The sequence below is a fragment of the Diceros bicornis genome, chromosome 19 (genome assembly GCF_020826845.1).
Source record: "Diceros bicornis minor isolate mBicDic1 chromosome 19, mDicBic1.mat.cur, whole genome shotgun sequence".
Taxonomy (NCBI): domain Eukaryota; kingdom Metazoa; phylum Chordata; class Mammalia; order Perissodactyla; family Rhinocerotidae; genus Diceros; species Diceros bicornis.
Window position 1 is genome coordinate 22,174,104 of NC_080758.1, and position 18,059 is coordinate 22,192,162.

At 46.3% G+C, this 18,059-nt stretch overlaps 1 protein-coding gene across 1 annotated transcript in view; it reads left to right on the plus strand.

The window, feature by feature from the left end:
• TTI1 (TELO2 interacting protein 1) overlaps nucleotides 1-17,826 on the plus strand; it is a 41,443-nt gene extending 23,617 nt beyond the window's left edge. Inside the window, exons 5-8 of the mRNA XM_058562714.1 lie at nucleotides 2,312-2,452; nucleotides 4,443-4,647; nucleotides 4,939-5,026; nucleotides 16,585-17,826. Of these exons, the coding sequence (XP_058418697.1) occupies nucleotides 2,312-2,452; nucleotides 4,443-4,647; nucleotides 4,939-5,026; nucleotides 16,585-16,768 (618 nt within the window). The 3' untranslated portion in view covers nucleotides 16,769-17,826. The remainder of the gene's footprint in view (nucleotides 1-2,311; nucleotides 2,453-4,442; nucleotides 4,648-4,938; nucleotides 5,027-16,584) is intronic.
• Nucleotides 17,827-18,059: the final 233 nt, after the last annotated feature.

Sequence of the window (18,059 nt, forward strand, 5' to 3'; positions counted from 1 at the left end):
GGCTAGGAAACTCTGATCCACAGCTTATCTCAAATCTCAGGGTCTATGTTTCGTGGAGTTTGATGAGTTTTCACAGAGATACTTCCTAGCAGTCATCTTTGTTCCATTTAGCAAGCACTTTCTGAGTGCCCACTACATGCAAGGCTTTACTGTGGGTGTCTGGTTGATACACGAGCCCAGTGTCTTCCTTTTACGGAGGCTTCGTAGCAGCTGAATACACGCCATAGTGATTGAGAACATCAATACTGGAGTCAGACCTACATATCTGGGTTCAAATCCTGGCTCTACCCCTGTGACCTTGAGTAAGTTAATTCAGCTTTTTAAGCCTCAGCTTCTTCATCTGTAAAGTGGAGATGGTGGTACCTCCCTCACTGGGTTGTTGATTATAAATATGAAACAGCATCAGGTATGGCATATACATTCATTCATTCATTCACCAAATGCTTATGGAGGACTGCTGCAGGTCAGGGAGAGGGTGTCTAGAAGGAAATGAAGCAGACATGATCCCTGTCTTCAGGGAACCTCCTGTCTCTTGTGGTGAAAGAGGCGACACACACACACACACACACGGGGAGGAAATGCTCTGGAGGTAATAAGCAGGCCCTATGATAGAAAATAGTAGTTCACCCATGTGTTGGGAACCTACTTTGTACCAAATCCTGTAGAATAAGACAGAGCTTACGTTCTCATTTAGACCAGGTGCTCAAGGAAGGCTCTCTGAGGTGGGAACATTTAAGCCAAGACTTAAAGGCTGAGAAGGAGCCAGCCATGCAAAGGGACAAAGGCAGAGAGAAGAACGTTCCTGGCAGTGGGGGAAAATGTGCGTCTTTGAATCAGTGAAGTAAGATGTAACTTGCCCAATTCATGACAGAACTCAAATTCAAAGCCAATCGGTGATACCAAAGCCATTTCCACGATACTGCTCTGCTCTCTGCCTTACACTGAGCTTCCTCTTACTCCCCTGCCTAAGTCTTCACTCCTCCAGGGCAGGGCCTCTTGCGTTCTTTGTTTCTGTTCCAGTCTCAGTGTGACCAGCACATACTAGGCATCCAGTAAGGGTTTACTGCTCAGTGTTGGCAGACTTCACTCAGTCTTTCCGACTCAGACGTGCACCCTCACCTGCTCTGTGAAGGCGGGCCTGTCCGTGCAGGTCACTGTGGTGACCACTGCCTGTGACACTGAAGCAGGCTGTCAGTTTTCAGTGAGCTTTGAGATATGAGAGATTAGGAAACATTCTCAGGGAAAGTAGAAAATCCACTTTACGTCTAGGCTACCCCAAACCTGTCCTCTAAGATTGACCTGTATCTCAGCTGCGTATTGAAGCTCTCTGTTAGGAAGTAGCAGAACTTGATCTCATCCAGCCTCTCAATTTACTCCTCCTGCATTGTTCCTGTCTCGTTAAACAGCACCTGCATCTGTTCAGTGGCTAAGCCTAAACCCAAGCAGCTCTTTTTGATACTTCTCTTCATCTCCCCAGTATCAAGTCCTTCAGCAGTTGAAGCCATTTCATCTCCAAAACAGATCTCAGAGCCTTTCACTTCTCTGCCTCTGCCACCATCATGTGGCCACATCATTTTCCTCCTCTCATGTGGACGTGTGCCATGGCTTCCTAAAGGGCCCCTCACTTGTCTTTCCTGTTTCAAGTCTCTTCTCCCTTCAGCAGCTAGATGACCTGTTAAAACATGGATTGTATCACGTCGCTTTCCTGCTTAAAATGTTTTGATGGTTCCCCACTGCACTTAGTACAAAATAAAAAATTCTTAACATGACACCTTTGTGGTCCAGCACCATCTTACCCCTCCTCTGTCACGCTTGACACTGCCCTACTATCGTTAACCAAGCACTGCAAGCTCTCCCACCTCTGGGTCTTCCTCATTACTGTTACCAGTTCTAGGAACGCTCTCTACATAGCTAACTCCTACTCGTCCTTTATGTTTCCTTTTAGAAGTTACTTCCTCAGAGAAGCTCTCCCAACAGTCTATATGCTTTAGATCCCTCCCTTTAGTTTCTTTGCATTTCACCCTTTACTTTCCTTCCTAGCATTTGTCGTAATTGGTAATCATCCCTTTATCTGAGTATTAGCTACTTAAGGTCTTTCTCCAGTTGATCATAAGCCCCATGAAGGCAAGGAAACATGCATTTTGTTCCTGTGTGTCCCCCCCAGTACCTAGCAAGTACTTGGCATGTAGTCAGTAAATATTAATTCAGTTAATGAGTTTCTAAATTTTATTCTTTTAAAATGTGACTTAATCCCAGGTATCTGGTTTCAAGCCTTAACCATCTGCTGAAATCATGTCTTCTTTTTTTTCAGGTCTTGGATGTGCTGGATCTGTGTGTGGTAGTTCTACAGTCCCACAAGAACCAGCTCCTTCCCTTGGCTCATCGAGCCTGGCCCTCGCTTGTGCACCGACTCACAAATGATGACCCCCTGGCGGTGCTCAGAGCCTTCAAGGTACTGCACTGATGCCCCGCCACTGTCAGTCGTGGGCAAGGAGGGTAGTAAGCACAGAGCTCTCCACTGTCTTTTGGGATTGGTTCTCTTTTTATCTGATTGCAATGTATACCTTGAAGAAAGTATAGAAAAATAAGAAAAGCACAAAGAAGAACGTAAAAGATTCCTCTTGAATTTGAAGCAGAGTCAACTGGTAGATGAAAAGGGCCACCAGTATTTATTGAGCACCCACTATGTGCCAGGCAGTGTGTTTGGCACTTCCCCACGTGTGAGCTCATCTCCTTGCGAAAACCTACAAGGTAGATACTATTATCCCCATTTTTGACAGAGGACGAAACAAGCTCGGAGAAGGTAGGGAATTTTCTCAAGATCACACAGCTAGTAAGTATAGAACCCAGATCTGTGAGTTCATGCCCATGTTCTTTGCACCGCACAAGAGTCAAGGTGAAGGGGCCGAGGTTCTAGCAATGGGTATCCTCTGCCCAGTCAGGTGACTTTGGGCAAAGCCCGTGACCACTCATTTTCAGGTAGGGCTTAGGAACACCTGTTCCACCTTTCTCACAGTGTTATTGTCAAGGATAAAATGGGACCATTTGGTGAAATGCTTTGAAAAGGTAAAAGCCCTATGTATTTAAGGTATTATTCTCCATGACTTAGTTTGGCTTATATTAGCACACATATTTTAGCTTATTTATTTATATTCTCCCTTGTTCTAAAAAGCACTTAAGGCAACCTGCGGAGATACATTTACCGTGGCAAGCTAACATAAATTAGAAGTGGGTGAGCAAGATGAAGCAAAGAAAAAAGATGTGTAGTGATATAAAATGAAGCCAAGAATGCAACTAATGTACTTGCAAAGTACTTTGGTTTTCTGTAAGATTCTTCAGCATACACAGGACCAGAATGCAAGCTTACATTTAAAACATAAAAGTGTTAGTATTTTTTTCCAAAGCAAAATACACAAAATGACACGTGCTTGTGTGTGTGTGGTGGCGAGTAGGGGAGGGAAGGAGGGAGGCTGGGGGAAGGGGAAAGGGAGGGAGGTCTTGCTAAATCTTATTTAGATGTGCTGTTTTCCTTTATGAAAATTAATAGGTTATCTGAAATGATAGCAAGCATAGAAAAATGAAAAACTATAAAGATGTGTGTGCTGTAACTGAGGCCGCTTTTCCACTCCCAGAAACACTGATGACGCCTGAGGTCTGTAACGCCTGTGCAGTCCAGCTGAGGGACCTGAAATAGGCACCTTACTCTCTGCAGAGTCGGCAAACACTCTGTGTTGGTTATGCCTTGCTTACCAATTTTTAAAGAAATTCCTATTATCCTGTATACTCAGTCTTGTGCAGTGGGGCAAAACATTTCAATATGTTCTGCTAGAGAAAGTTTAAAACGAGACATGCAAAGAAACCACTTGTTGTGAAAGATGGAATGAGGGTGATGTACACAAGAGATTGTGCAGTGGAACAGAAGGAACTCCGACTCCGCTCTGACCACTGAGGACCCTGCCCTGTCGTAGCCAAGGGACCTCAGCCCCCACAGTCCTCGCCGTGCCTGCATATGACAGCAGCAGGGCCTCAGTGTTTGTGCTTGCTCAGCTAGCTAGAGTTAAACACACAAGTCTTTTCTTAGGGGATGTTAGGAAGATTCAAGAGATGATCTAAGTGAACTGCTTTAAGCTCTTGTTTTTTTTTTTTTAAACGAAAAAGGGAGGAAAATCAAGGTATTAATCATATTATTCATCTAACTCAAGATTCGTTTGAATTATTCTCCATGTAATCTGTATTTATGGATAGAAGCAGCCATGCCTTGGGAGCAGAGACCTCCGAATTCATAACCGTCAGAATCACAAACCACAGGCAAGGAATTAACAGCAGTAATTCTATTTTTTTTTTCAAGCAGAGACCTAGATGAATTTGAATTACCAAACACTCTTGAGCTCTCTTGCTGCCTTGGCGATGTTCAGTCACCAGGTTGGGGGCTGTTTCCGCAGGTTTTGCGTACCCTGGGAGGCAAGTGTGGCGATTTTCTAAGGAGCCGGTTCTGCAAAGATGTCCTGCCAAAGCTAGCTGGCTCCTTGGTCACCCAGGCTCCCGTCAGTGCCAGGGCTGGACCGGTTTACTCCCACACACTGGCCTTCAAGTTGCAGCTGGCCGTCTTGCAGGGCCTGGGTCCCCTCTGCGAGAAACTGGACCTAGGTAGGTACCAGCCAGTCTCACCTGGACACACACTGTGCATTCTGTCTCAGCCTCACTATTGCACTCTCTGCTTGCTCGTGCTCCCCTCGTCTCCCTTCATGTGTGCATCCTTCAGTCTTACTTAGGCCCTATTTGTCCTTTTACCTTGATGTGTTTTTTGACTTGCAGGATGGAGTAAAGAGCCCACAGCATCTTGCCTAGCTGTTTCAGTTTCATCAGATAGCATTTGGTTACTGCTCGTCCCAAATGAAGTTTGAGGGCCAATGCTTGTTTTGTTTTTCCTCCCTGCAGGTGAGGGTGACCTGAATAAAGTGGCGGATGCCTGCTTGATTTACCTCAGCGCCAAACAGCCCGTGAAATTACAAGAGGCTGCCAGGAGGTAGGTCTGCTTGATCACCCGCGTCTCTTTACGTTTGTTCTAAATTATAGATGATTTGCTAATGGTGAGCAGAGTTGAGGCATCTCTACTCTTTTCTTTTCTCTCTCTTCTTGCCAGGTTAAGATGATTTCTTTAACTGTGCCAACTCTAGAGATGGTATTTTTACTAGACGCATTTCTCTTTGCAAGTAACCTTTTCCTCTGCTGCAATGTCAGCAACAGTTCCAAAGGGGCAAAAAGCAGAAAGACTGTGCTGGAGGGGACAAAGCACTCTCCTGGTCAGAGGACAATCTGCTTCTAGGCCCTACTTGTCTGGTGACCAGGTGACCCTGGCACCTCTCTGGGCCTCAGCTCTCATCTACAAAGTGAAAGCATCGGGTTACTGAGCTGGCATACCTGGACTCCACGTGGCCTCTTAATGGGCCTCGGGTGCTCAGAACCCTCGCAAATTGTATGCACAATTGGGTGTGTGCAAGCAGACACATACGTGCCTTTTTCTAGACAGAGTCTGCACCATTCAACTGATTATAATCGGGGGTCTATGGACCAAGAAACGTTAAGAACCACTGGACTAATGACTTAAAGGTCCTTATCTGACTCTGAAATTATGTAATTCTAATTTCCAAGAGTTTTGCTAATTCAAGAATAGCTGTAACACCTCTAATGGAAGAAGCTATGTCTGGTTCCTTGAGTCCTACAAGATTTTTCTAAAAAGCTAGAACTCTGAGCACAGCAGCATTTCCCAGACATGAGACCCAAAAGGCATTCTGGCCCCCTTTCCCCAGCCCTCCTCCCAGCTGGGAGCAGCTTGCACTCTGGAACTACCAGCCCCTGGAGTCGGCTGTGGGAGCAAAAGCTGGCCTGTCTGACCTGGCATTGTGTACTGCTCTGGGCCTGTCAGCCTCACATCCCAGAGCAGAGAAACAGTCCCTCCTACTTCTTAGGCTTCTGGAAACGTGTCCCTGATCTTCCTTGGTGGGGTGGGAGTCATCTCTTTCCTGGAGGACTGAAAGTCTACTCTGACTGTGAAATGAGGAAAGCTGACTTGCTCCCTTATAAACCTTGCATTCTCTGGGAATGATGGAAATATCTTTTTGAATCGATTTATTGTCCTTTGCAATTCTTTGCTTGTGATTTCCCTGGTTCCTTTTTTTCTTTCTGTCCCTTTCCCGTCACATCCCCTAGGCCCAGAATCAGTCATGGTTTCTTGAGCACAGGGGCGCATTCCAACTAGCTTCTTATCCCCAGATCTTCTTATTCCTTAAAGAACCAACTTAGGGTGAAAATAGTCCTCCCCCAGGCAGTGTCCCTGAAGCTAATTGTGCTAATACTTAAAGTACAACTCAAGAACTTAATGAATTCATCTTGAAGTAAATTCTTTTGTGTGTCTGTTACAACCAAGAGTCACAAAGATCTGATTTTCACGTTTCCTGTCCGCTCCTTTTTCTACACCCACCCTATACCGGTCCTTCAAGTTTAGACCCATCAAACAAGCTAGTATTCACAATTCATTATCTTTTCATTTCTAATTTTCTTTTTTGCCGCTGAAAGCAATTAAACCCGGAATTGGACCCTGCTGAATCTTGAGTTGCATTCAGGGTGCCTCTGGAGGAGGAGAATGCGGCCAGACCACTAGACTGCAGCGCCTTTGTTTGCTCCACTGCATTCCGTTCCGTGTGGAGTCAGATGACCTCCCTCTTGACGGGCTGGCAGGGGAGGAAGTGCAAGGTTGATTGCTTCACAAACACATCGTCTGCAAACTTACTTTGAAGTCGGGGGGGAAAAGTCAGTGTCCTTGATCAGGAGCTGATTTGGCATCTTGATTCAGAAATTAATCAGCTTTCTAAATGGGAGAAGAAGCCTGAGACAGTGGGAAACCCGGGCTCTCTGTGAGCCTCGTTACTGAGTGGAGAGAGGGGGATGGGTGGGCCGATTAGTCCTGAAACAGTCATTCCCACGGGCTGATGAAGAGGTCCCTGAAAGAGCAGATGGCCTCCCACCCATCCAGTTATTTGTCTTTAATTCTCCTCTGTTCTTCACACCCACATCCAGTCCAGAAGTGAAGCCTGTCTACCTAACCTGCAAAATCTCCCTGCAAACTGTCTGCTTCTCTTTACCTCCAAGCCACCAGGCCAGGCTCCTCTCATCTCTTACCTGAACAACTGCGGAAGCCTCCTCACCAGCCCCCTGCTTCCGCTCCTGCTCCTCAGTGTCCCCCCAGCAGTCAGTGACACCCCCACCCACTCCTGGGGGAAGAGAGGGGTGTGTGTTCGTTGCCAGGACCCAAGGGGGTGCCCTGTAGCCAGAGGGTTACAGTCACTCGAGCCTCAGCTCAGTACTCGGAAGAACCAGTAAAGCCAGAGCTGTCCAGAGATGCCCCAGCTCTCTCAGAGGTGGGGAGTTTCCAACACTGGGCAGATGGCCCCCTGTCTGACAGAGCTGGTGAGGAAACCTGTGAGGGCTGGTGGGTGAGCAGCCGTGTCTGTGGGTCTGGCAGGGGGGCCTTGAGACCTCGGAGGGGCAGACTCCCTCAAGGTGGAATGGAGGCAAATTCAGCAGCCCCACGAAAGTTCCTGTTTGTGTCTATACAGTTGGGTTTTTCCTTCCTCCTGTTTGCTTTTCCTGGCTCCAAAGAATGACCAAGGCTGTGTTTGCTTTTTTAATTTCTCATATTAAATATAGCCTTTGTGGCAGGCTTTTACGTCCAGGCTGTAAACTCTAGAAATGGAAATTGATCAGGGGGTGGTTGATATAACCGAGGCTGTAAATGCTTAGAACGGAGATGCCATTCCAGTTTAATGCTTTTGTCTAGCGAATGTGCCTTGTGAGGAGGGACATAAATCTTGCAACTTAGGGGAGGGGTGGGGGTATGGGCAGGGTACAACCTTGCTGTATGTTACCACCAGGTGTCACTGTTAACTGGCTATGCAAGAAAAATACCAGCTCCCCAAAGTCCATCTAGTTAAATAACTTCAGTGGATAACAAATGAGAAAATCATATTTGGGGTGGGAGGAGGGGTCAGCCTACCACAAGCTGTAAATAAGACAGTGTCCTTGAGGGTAAGCACTGGATTACAAAATAACAGGTCATATCAGCTGCACCCCCTTCTCAGCCATGGCAGAGGCAAACTTAACTGATTTAAATTCCCAAGTGGCCCCCGAGATATCTCCCAGCATGCATTGGGCCTCCACAGTTCTGTGCTTTCTGGCGATGGAGCTTTTCCTTCCCATACATGGAAGGAATTTGAGATGAGAGCACATACCCCAAATTTCTGTGTTTTTCCTTCAAGCCAGTACATGCTCTCAGCCTGGTTCAACTCGACTCCGTTAAAACCACGCTCATTGGGCCTATCTCTGAGCAGCCTGCGAGGCTCCCTGTCTTTTGCAAGGAGGTCTTAAATCATCCAGTGAATCTTCCACTCTGAGGCCGAAAGGAACAAACGAGGCAATACTTATTTTTAAAGAGATGAAGTCCATACCCAACTAGTGTTCATGATGGAGAAACAATGCTTTCAGGCCACTTGGTCTCCACCCCCAGGCCTACCTCTACCTGCCAACCCCAGAACCCAGGTGGGGATGCAGGGTGCCAGCAGGGAGTGTGTGCAGGTCCTGGATGCTGCAGTCCTTGGTGTCTGTGTGTTGTAGGGCCAGGGGTCAGGTACCCCCACCGCGTCCCCTGGCTAGTCATTGTATATGAAGGCAAAGGGCTCCAGTCTTGGAGGTGGACAAACCTAGGCTCAAATCTTACTGGCTCTGTGACCTTGAGCAAATGACTTAGTTTCCTTGTGCCTCATTTCCTTCCTGTATAAACTGGGGGTGCTGATAACACCTTCCTCCCAGAGTCATTGTGCAGATGAATTGCCTTAATATGTGAGGGAGTCCATTCAGCGTTCATTCACTCTGCTGATCGCTGAGGAGCTGCTGTGTGCCAGGCACCATTCTAGGCACTGAGAATAGAGGGGAGCAAGAGAGAGAAGGCCTCTGCCCTCCAGGGCTTATGTTCCAGAGGTATAATTATGTGTGTACACAAACCTATGTGGGATATATATAAATATGCCAAACATATGATGTATTATGTATATGTTATACATACACACATACACTTGGGCATGGTATTTCTTGTTGTAAGCCTGCTTCATCTTTACTAAAATCTGAACCAAGGTTTTCTCCTCAGAATGATCTTTTTCATGTTAATTGTGCTACCTCCTCCTACCGCCCTTTGCGTGAGAAGTCAGGACCAGGTTTGAAGGTTCATTTACCAACTGACTTCCCCACTTTCTTTCTAGCAGTAGGATCCAGCCCATCAAAGAACCAGCCTGGTGCCTTCAAGCCCTGGACGCACAGAGACTGGCGCAGGCTGGTTTGTTTCATCCCCGTCAGAGCCCCAGCTCCTCTCTTCACCCACACGTGGGCCTATTATATTTGAGCGGATCAGGAGCCGCAGAGGTGATCCATTAGTTCAGCTGAGCTTGAAATTAGTAGCTCGTCCCCTTAAACGGTGTGGGCAGTCTGAGCTTGGGCTATAGAGCTGTTTCCCTTCACTTGTACCCAGCATGGAAATGAGAGCACTCCTAATATTTTTCCTTTTGACATTTGATTAATAGTTGACAAATCCAGACCCAAGTAGTTAGCTTTCCTGTTATCCATCTTTTGACAGGCATTGCTGCTTTTCTTTTCCAGGCTCATTGTTCTAAAAATACACTCAGATCTAAAGCTGTTCACTGTGCATATATAGGCATGATTTCCTGGTGTCAAAGATAAGAGACATCTGCCATGCAGATTACAAACAAAGTGGGTTGCCAGGTTTCAGATCTGAAGGCAAGGACCCCTGCGCCACTTAAATCAAATACTGCCGATCCTTTCCTTGCTTCCTTGGTGTGTCATGCGATTGACAAGCCGCCAGCGTCGACCACGACCACCCAGTGGTAAAGGCAGAGTGTGGGTGTGCATTGGCTGTACGTACTGCTGGGTTGGGAACCAGGATGCTCTTAATGCTCCTGGTAGCTGGACCACCTCCACAAAGTGGATTTCAGATATCAAAAGCCGCGGCAGACCACAGGGTAGCTATTTCATCACTTTGCAGCATCTGTGGTCTGTCCTGAGCACCTAAGAGGCTGAAGTGAATATGATGATATCAGTACCGAGTAAAGTAGCCAGGCAAGTGGCCTCGATTGTCTCATTATATGTGTATTTATTTAAAAGAGCCAAATGCTGTGTTGAGAGTTGAAAGATTTCAAAGATGAATACCAGGTTCCAGTTGACCTCACATTGCTGCTCAGTAGCAGTGTAATCTTGGTAAATAAATTGCCTTCTCAAGTCTCAGTTTCCTCTTCTATAAGACTAGAATAAGCATATCTATTGTTTTCTTCCCAATAAAATTATTACAAGGATTCAGTAAAGTTATGTATATTTCTTTAGCACAAAATATCAGCATAGAGTAAAAAGTCAATTAGTAGTTGTTATCATTATTTAAACTTCCTCCTTATTCCAGAAAAGACCTAGGGCATCAAGAGAAATAGGAAGTGAAGAAGCTGTTTAAAAGGGGAAAATAATAGGAGGGAAAAACATGGTGAAATCAGGGTTGAGGTTAATATATAAAGTGCAGACTTAGAGCTCTGCATCCCTGCTAGAGATGAGCCTTACACATGGCTCTGGGCTTCCTAACAGAGCAAAGAGGGAAATGCACCTGTTGTGCAGCTTCCAGTCATTACTGGAATAAGAAAAGGAACCTTTTCAGAAAGAAGCACAGCTTTCCTTGGTTCTGAACCCTAAGAAAATTTCTCCATGGGTCATCTTAGAAGAACACTGGGGACTGTTGTAGCTAATATCCCTTACGTCCCTGCAGTAAATACAGAACTACATTTCCTTGAGCTGCTTCTTATGGCATCCATCAGTGGAGGCTGCTGGCTTAGTGCCAAAGCGTGGGTTACAAGAAAACAATTCAGGGGGAGGGGGACAAAATAGGCAGGCTGCTATGAAGATATCTTTATCTTCAAGGGTACAACTCTTCCAGGAAGGAGCAGGAAACACTGCATGTGGCCTGAGAGTACAGCCAGCTGGGGCCAAGGCCCAGGTCAGCCGTACCACAGGGCCACGGTGAAATCTGTGCCTAGCAGGTGTTCTCATGGGACCTAGGCCTGCAGGGGGCCTGGAGGCAGGAGAGCTGGCCAGATGGAAGGGGCTGCTTTTAAATCCTGCCCCCGTGGGATTTAAACCCCTCTAAGTTCTGGCTTATTTTTGAATTGTCTGTAACAGATTGGTCCTCTCAGTGCCATATCTTTTTAAATATGCATAAGGCAGTGGAGTCATTCCACTGCATTTATGATACTGTGTCTTGGGGTACTTTAGGGGCGCAATTAGCATCGTAAGCTTCTACTGGTATTTGTGGTTTTAAATCCTGTCCCCTTTGCATTTAAATATTTCTAATATTGGTCTCTGTGTGAATATATGGGTTGGAATTAGATTGATAGATGAATGGTTTTGAACAGGTAAATATAGTTAAGTCTAACGAGTATGTATAGTTGCAAAGGTAATTGGTAGTATTTATTTGGAGACTAAATCGTTGCTTCAAGTCATAATCCTCAATTTCTAATGTTTAGAAACAAAAAACGATCTCTGTGCGGGGGAAGATAGCTAAATTGAATAGCAAGAAAGGACAGGCTTGAAATACTGGTTAACCAATGAACCGAGACCCATTAGAGTAAATTACTGAGTATAGAAACATCGCCCTACTGCTTGCTGGCTAGGACATGTCAATACTCTGAGCATCCATTTGTTTAAAAGGAAACACACAGCCTCATTTGTAGCATCAGCATGTACAGAGTCACAGAAGAGATGGCCAGAGAAAAGAAGAGTGTGGAGGCTGTTCTGCTAGAGAGGGAATAACAGAGAAGCTAAAATAACTTTGTGGATGTGCCTGCTCTCCAACAAGTGAGTTTATTTTCTGATTGCATTTAGTCATGCCCATGTAGAGACAGCCTATATCATGTTCCTAAGGAGACATCTGTGAATAACTTCTTTAGAAGCCCTAAATAAATAAATAAATAAACAAATCGCAAAGCCACAAGTTCCTTACCGCTGGCATTTATGCAGACAGCTCATGAGAGCATTTTATAAATCCAGAAAGAGACAAGGAGCAGCAGATCCCTCAAGCAAGTAATTGACAGAGAAAGGATAGCCTGTCACCCTGGAGAGCTTGAAGCTCTGCATTTCAGTTACAGTTTATTTAGCTTTACTAGGCCTCAATCAGCTGGCAGCTTTCTAGAGCTCCTTTTGAGCAGATGTTGTCTAGACCGAGATGGTGAGGACACACTGTCATATTTGCGTCTGCAGCAAAAGGGTTTCTTTTTGGTTTTGCCACTTTTAGGGGGTTAAAGGGCTGTGACCCAGCACCCATGCTTGAGAACTGCTGTGGGCTGTTGGAGCTGGAAGGGGCCTTAGAATAGATCTGATACACCCCGATGTCCCCTCCTCAGGTATCCTTCCCCAGCTCCATGTGACTTCTAGCACGGCCCTCTCCACATTGCATAGTGGGCCTCTGTAATTACTCTGTCCTCCAGGACAGGGAGTCCTGAGGCCAGAGCCTTTGTCCAACCGTCTTTGTATCCCACATGCCCAGCACAGTGCCTGGGCTGGACCACATGCTAGTAAACTACCAAGAGATGGGACCCACAGCTAGCTGACCAGATTCTGGTAGCACATTTCCTACCTTCCCAAGCCACCTCACCCCCTGGTTTGTCACTCGGAGCATCCCAATATTGATTATAAAGGAATGAGCCGCTTCTGTTGGTTTGGTGTCTGGAGTTTATTAGGTTCTTACTGATACCTGCCCATTGTAGATAGGGCTGAAGTGCAGGGAAATGGCTGCCTGTATGAAGTGAAATTCAATAAAACCGCATTTTAAGTGAAAAATCAGTATAAACACCAGGCTACTTTGCCATGGAAACAGAGGTTGCTTAGAAACTGCCTAACGGCGAGTTCTAAATTTTTTAAAGTCAAGTTATCATTTAAGCTACACGGCCCTACAGGTTATTGAGAGATAATCACTCGCCCCAGGACAGTCGGAGGCATGAGGCACAGCTGAGTGCCTCCCGAAGCTCTGGGGACCAGATAATCTCTTGATAACTGTGCTCCCTGGAGCCACTGATTTGGGCCTGGGGGAAGGAGAAAGAAATTTTTATTCAGGAGTTAAATGGTGTACATATATATTTTTTAAAGTGTTTTAAAGTGTTTGAAAAAAGATGGAGCTGGCCATTTGGCATGTTCAGCAGCCATCTCTGCTGTGTCTCAAGATGTATTGGGAACATTTTCCAGGCAGTTACCCCAATCACTTCAAAACAAAGGTCCTGCCTTTGTCTTCTGGCTTTTGATAATGCAAAAAAGGCTTTCCAGGTCTTCAGGTTTCAGCTAGTCCGTCTCCTGGAGCCCCTCTCCCCAGCTCAGGATAGGCAGGAACTGGCCCCAGGATGCAGTGGTACCAGAGTTTGGAGCAAAGCTGGGCTGTGAGCACTCAGACAAGACCTCCTGGGTCTCGGGCTCAGCTCCCAGGGGCTTCAGGCGAACAAGGGTCCAGGTTCAGAATTTGTCAGCATTTGGAGTTCAGCGGGTTGCGTGCCTTTCCCCAAGCAAGAACACAGCTATGCCTGCCAGCACATGGTTGCATGGCACGGTATTTGCTCCCGACCTCAGGCATGCAGAGGGCAAAGAATGCTGCATTCATTTCTTCCTGAAAATAATGGGCAAAATGAGAACCCCCATTGGCTGAGAATTGGGACCCACACCAAGTCAGGATGAAGGAAATTATGAGTGAAACGAAAGACAAATGTTTTGCCCTTTTCAGAGTGTCTGGGAATTTTCCATGCCGTGGCGATGCTGCTAGGGTTGGTAGTGATAATTATTCCTTAGACACACACACTCTCTCTCTGGAAGGAACTGTGTTTTCATTATACACTTCAAAGTGTTTTCCTCCTTAGAGCCTAGGAACAAACCTGTGAGGAGGTTGGGGCAGGTGTGATCATCTTCCTCTGGAGAGAGAGGAAACAGGTTCACGGAGGCAAAATAATTTGCTCCGAGCCACAGAGGTGGGGAGAAGGAACTTGCATTGCTGCCTGCCATTCTGGAGAGTCTACGCCTTTAAGAGCTAAGAAATGAGACCCAAAATAATTCTTCCAAGAGTTGGCTCTTGCTTAATAAAAGAAGGTGAACTTTGCACACATTTTTCCTTTGCTTCCCTGTTAGCATTTTATTTCGAGGTCTTGCAGAGCAAAGAGAGTGGCTTCCTTCCTTTTCCTTTCCTGCCAACGAATACAACATCTGCATTTAGCATGTTAAGAAGGACTCAGAAAATGAGCATTGCCATGTTTTCACACCGCGTAAGTCAGAGCAGAGCTATGGCTGAACTGGGCCATGACACTGCTTTGCTGTGTGTTGCCCAGATCAAAATATTCCCTGAAGCCGAGAGTGTGCCATGCTGTAGCTTGAGAAATTGTTCCAGTTCTTGAAAGGCAAAAAAAAAAAAAAAAAAAAGAAGGGAACCGTTTGCATTTTAACAGACTTTGGCACCAGGGAAAACTGTCAACTGTCACATGTAAATAGAAATCTGCTTCCCAATTTTGGTGCGTTTTTTAATCATTTCCCTTGCCACTCTAATTATCAAAGATATTTTTGTTTTTAAACAAAAACTGTCTCCCACACAGGCCCCATCTCCTTTCTGTGGTGAAGTGGAAACGATGAATGAGAATATTCTAATCACTTCTCCAGCAACCGCCACTGAGGTTATAAACATAAGATTATCCTAAGTAATGAAAACTTAAATTGTTTAGGCACAAAACATGCTAGAAAAATTTTTAAAGTGCCCGTTTCACCTGCCTCCCTTGCTCCTTAGCACATGTCTGCTAAACCCGAGGAAGAAAGCAAAACTGGCTTCACGGAGGTAAGACCCAAATCACCTGAGGGCACAGGTTTTTCATATTAACGAAATTAAAAACCAGAATTTAGCTCCGTTTAGCAAGCATTGAAGTTCCTCTTTAATGCCCAGTGGTATAGGGAGGCTCCCAGGAGTGGTGGTCGAGAGTAAAATGTGGTCCATCGATAGATACTGTCCGTGCAAGTAGATGGGGGTCGCATGTGCTAGGCGCTGGGCGGGGCTGCATCTCTGTTTTCTCGTTTAAACCTCAGCAAAACCCTGAGAAGTACGTCCTCTGTTTTTAGAAATGAGGAAACTGAGACCAGGTTGAATAATCTCCCACAGCCAGAGCTGGTGATGTCTGCGATAATGTGAATCCTGTTAGTAACGTTCCTCAGTCCTCCCTTGGTGGTGAGCCCCGAACTCTCCTTTAGATCCTCTTATAGAATGTAAATATTCCAGAGAGGATGTCATCTTAAGTCATTCGTGTGCCGCGTAATAAGTGACTTATCAAATATAAGAACCTGTTCAATCAGGTATTTGTTGAGGGCTTACCATGTGCCGTGCTAGGTGTCTGCCCTCGGGAGCTTGTATTGTGAGGAAGATGGTCAGTAGACAGATGGTTGGTAAGTGCTGGGAAGGGTGTCCTGAAACGGGAAAATAAGGGGCAACCACCCAGGCAAAATGGTCTGGGAAGGCTGACTTCTCTGAGCAGGTGATATGTGAGCTGAGATGGGCAGGATGGCCCAGAGGGAGCCAGTTAGGGGAGGGCCTCCTCCTTCCTGAGGTTGAAAAGACAAGACTCTGAATCGCCAAGTCGGCCAGGTGTATGAAGTTTACACTTGGACTGCCCAGTGCCGTGGTCCTGGGCACATGTTTGATTGTTCAGAAATGAGATATGAGCAGATAAGAAGCAAGAGTTGTGACCCCAGAGTTCAGGCAAGATACAGAACCTCACCCTAGGTGAGTATATGGCATTGGGCCCTTCAGCTCTGTCCATGTCATGTGTAGGACACCAGTGTTCTGCCTCTGCCAAAGGTCACGGGGCAGGGCTCAGGTGGTCCTGCCCTAGGAGAATAACTGGATCTAATCCCTATACAAACATATCCAGATCACCAAGAGTCCATGGCTCTTGGTGGCCAGAAAGGGGCCAACTACAGAGTTCACCAGCGAACTGGAGGGCCAGAGATGGTCCTGGAGTTGGACCAGAGATGGACCTGGAGCCTCAGAGGTTGTGGGCTTGCGCTGGCTCCCCAGGCAGGACGGGGAGCCCCTGCCCTGGGGCTGGTCCTGTGAGCCGAGTGGAGCTTGTAATGAACGGGGAAGCCCTGTGCGTTTTCTTCTTTCTGAAAACTCCTGCTTTACACCCCAGAACTTAACTGGTTTCTTTGCCAAGAGCTTGTGTGATGTCAATATTGTTCTGCTCAGACTAATTAGTTTTCTTCTCTATGTCAATGGGTATGAAACTCTACCTCTATTTCTGTTAGACCATCTGAATGGCCCTCTCTTATGAACTAAAGTGAGTTTGTTCTCTGTTTGAAGTGATTTGACATTATCATCAGTTTCTTCCCAGACAGCCCAGTCAGTGGCCTCCTGGGTAGAACCCTGACAGCCCTCCTCCCTCCTGCCCCTCACTACTTTGCATCTCTCCACAGCGTTTTCCTCCACTTGATGAAGGTAGACCCGGACTCCACCTGGTTCCTCCTGAATGAACTTTACTGTCCCACGAAGTTCACACCCCCACACCCCAGCCTCCACCCTGTGCAGCTGCGGGGGGCCACTGGGCAGCAGAACCCATACTCCACGAACGTGCTCCGCCTGCTCCAGGAGCTGCCGTGACCCCATCCCTCTCCCACAGGCAAGCAGGCGCCAGAGGAGGTCGCCTCCCCCTCTTTCCCTTCCTAGGGTGTGGGGCAGCAGCAGCAGAGAAGACTTCGAAGGTGGGTTAGACAACAGATCAATTTATAAATTGATCGATCACACAAATGCTTAGAAATTGGATTGAAGGAAAGTAGCTGACTGTTATTTATATTTCATACCTGGTGTTTCCAAATGACATTGTCTGGCAGCTCTAAGGGCTTAACTCCTTAGTTTACCACCTCTGCGGCCCCAGCTGCCTCACAGCCCTCCCCACACCGGAGAGCTTAAGGACGCGTGGGCCTGTACTCCACATCATGTGTGTCCTCCGAGTGCCTGAGGACCACGAGGAAGTATCAGCATCTGAGTCTTCAGAACGGCCCTGCATCACAGACACACCTCCCTCCCCTCGAATGATGAGACAGAACTGACGCGTTGCACCTAACCTGTTCTTTGGAAGAAAATGAAATAAAGGCACTTCTTGGATGAAAAGTATGGTCAAGAGCTCACTATGAAGTTTGTTACTTAAATTGGGCGATTTTTAAAAATGAGGTTATGTTCTTGAACAGATACTATGGAGCCGTGGTCTAAAATCCAAGCAGTCCCAAACAGAAACAGTGAAAAGTCGGTCTCCGAAGGCAAGGACACTCATCAAGATTTTTTGGATACCTTTTAGGTAGGAGATTAATTTCTAACTTTGCATTGTGGATAATAGTATCCTGAGGCCCCATGTACCCATAACCCAGCTGCACCAGGTGCCAGCGCATGCCTTGCTTTGTGGGTACCCCTCCCCACTTACTCCCCAGCCCCACCCAGCCTCTGGGTTATTTTGAAGCAAATCCCAGATGTCATATCCAAACCTTTTTTTAAATGTACAACCACAATAGCATTATCACACATAAAAAAATTAACAATGGTCCTTTAATATTGTATTCAGTCAGTGTTTAAATTCCCCCAGTGTGTTTGAATCAGGATCCAAATAAGGTATGTACTTTACTGTTATCAATATGTCCCTTAATAAATCTCTTTTAATTTATAGATTCCTGCTGCACCTCTCTCTTCTTTTCCCTGTGAGCTTTTTGCCGAGGAAACAAGGTCATTTATCCTACAGCATTTCCCGCAGTCTGGATTTACTGATTACATCCCTGTAGGGTCATTTCATGGGCTCCTCCTGTCACCTGTATTTCCTGTAAGTGGGGAGGCAGAGTAAGGGGCTTGATCAGGTTTGATTTTTTTGTTTCTGTTTTTGTCTTTTGTCAACACTCCTCCATAG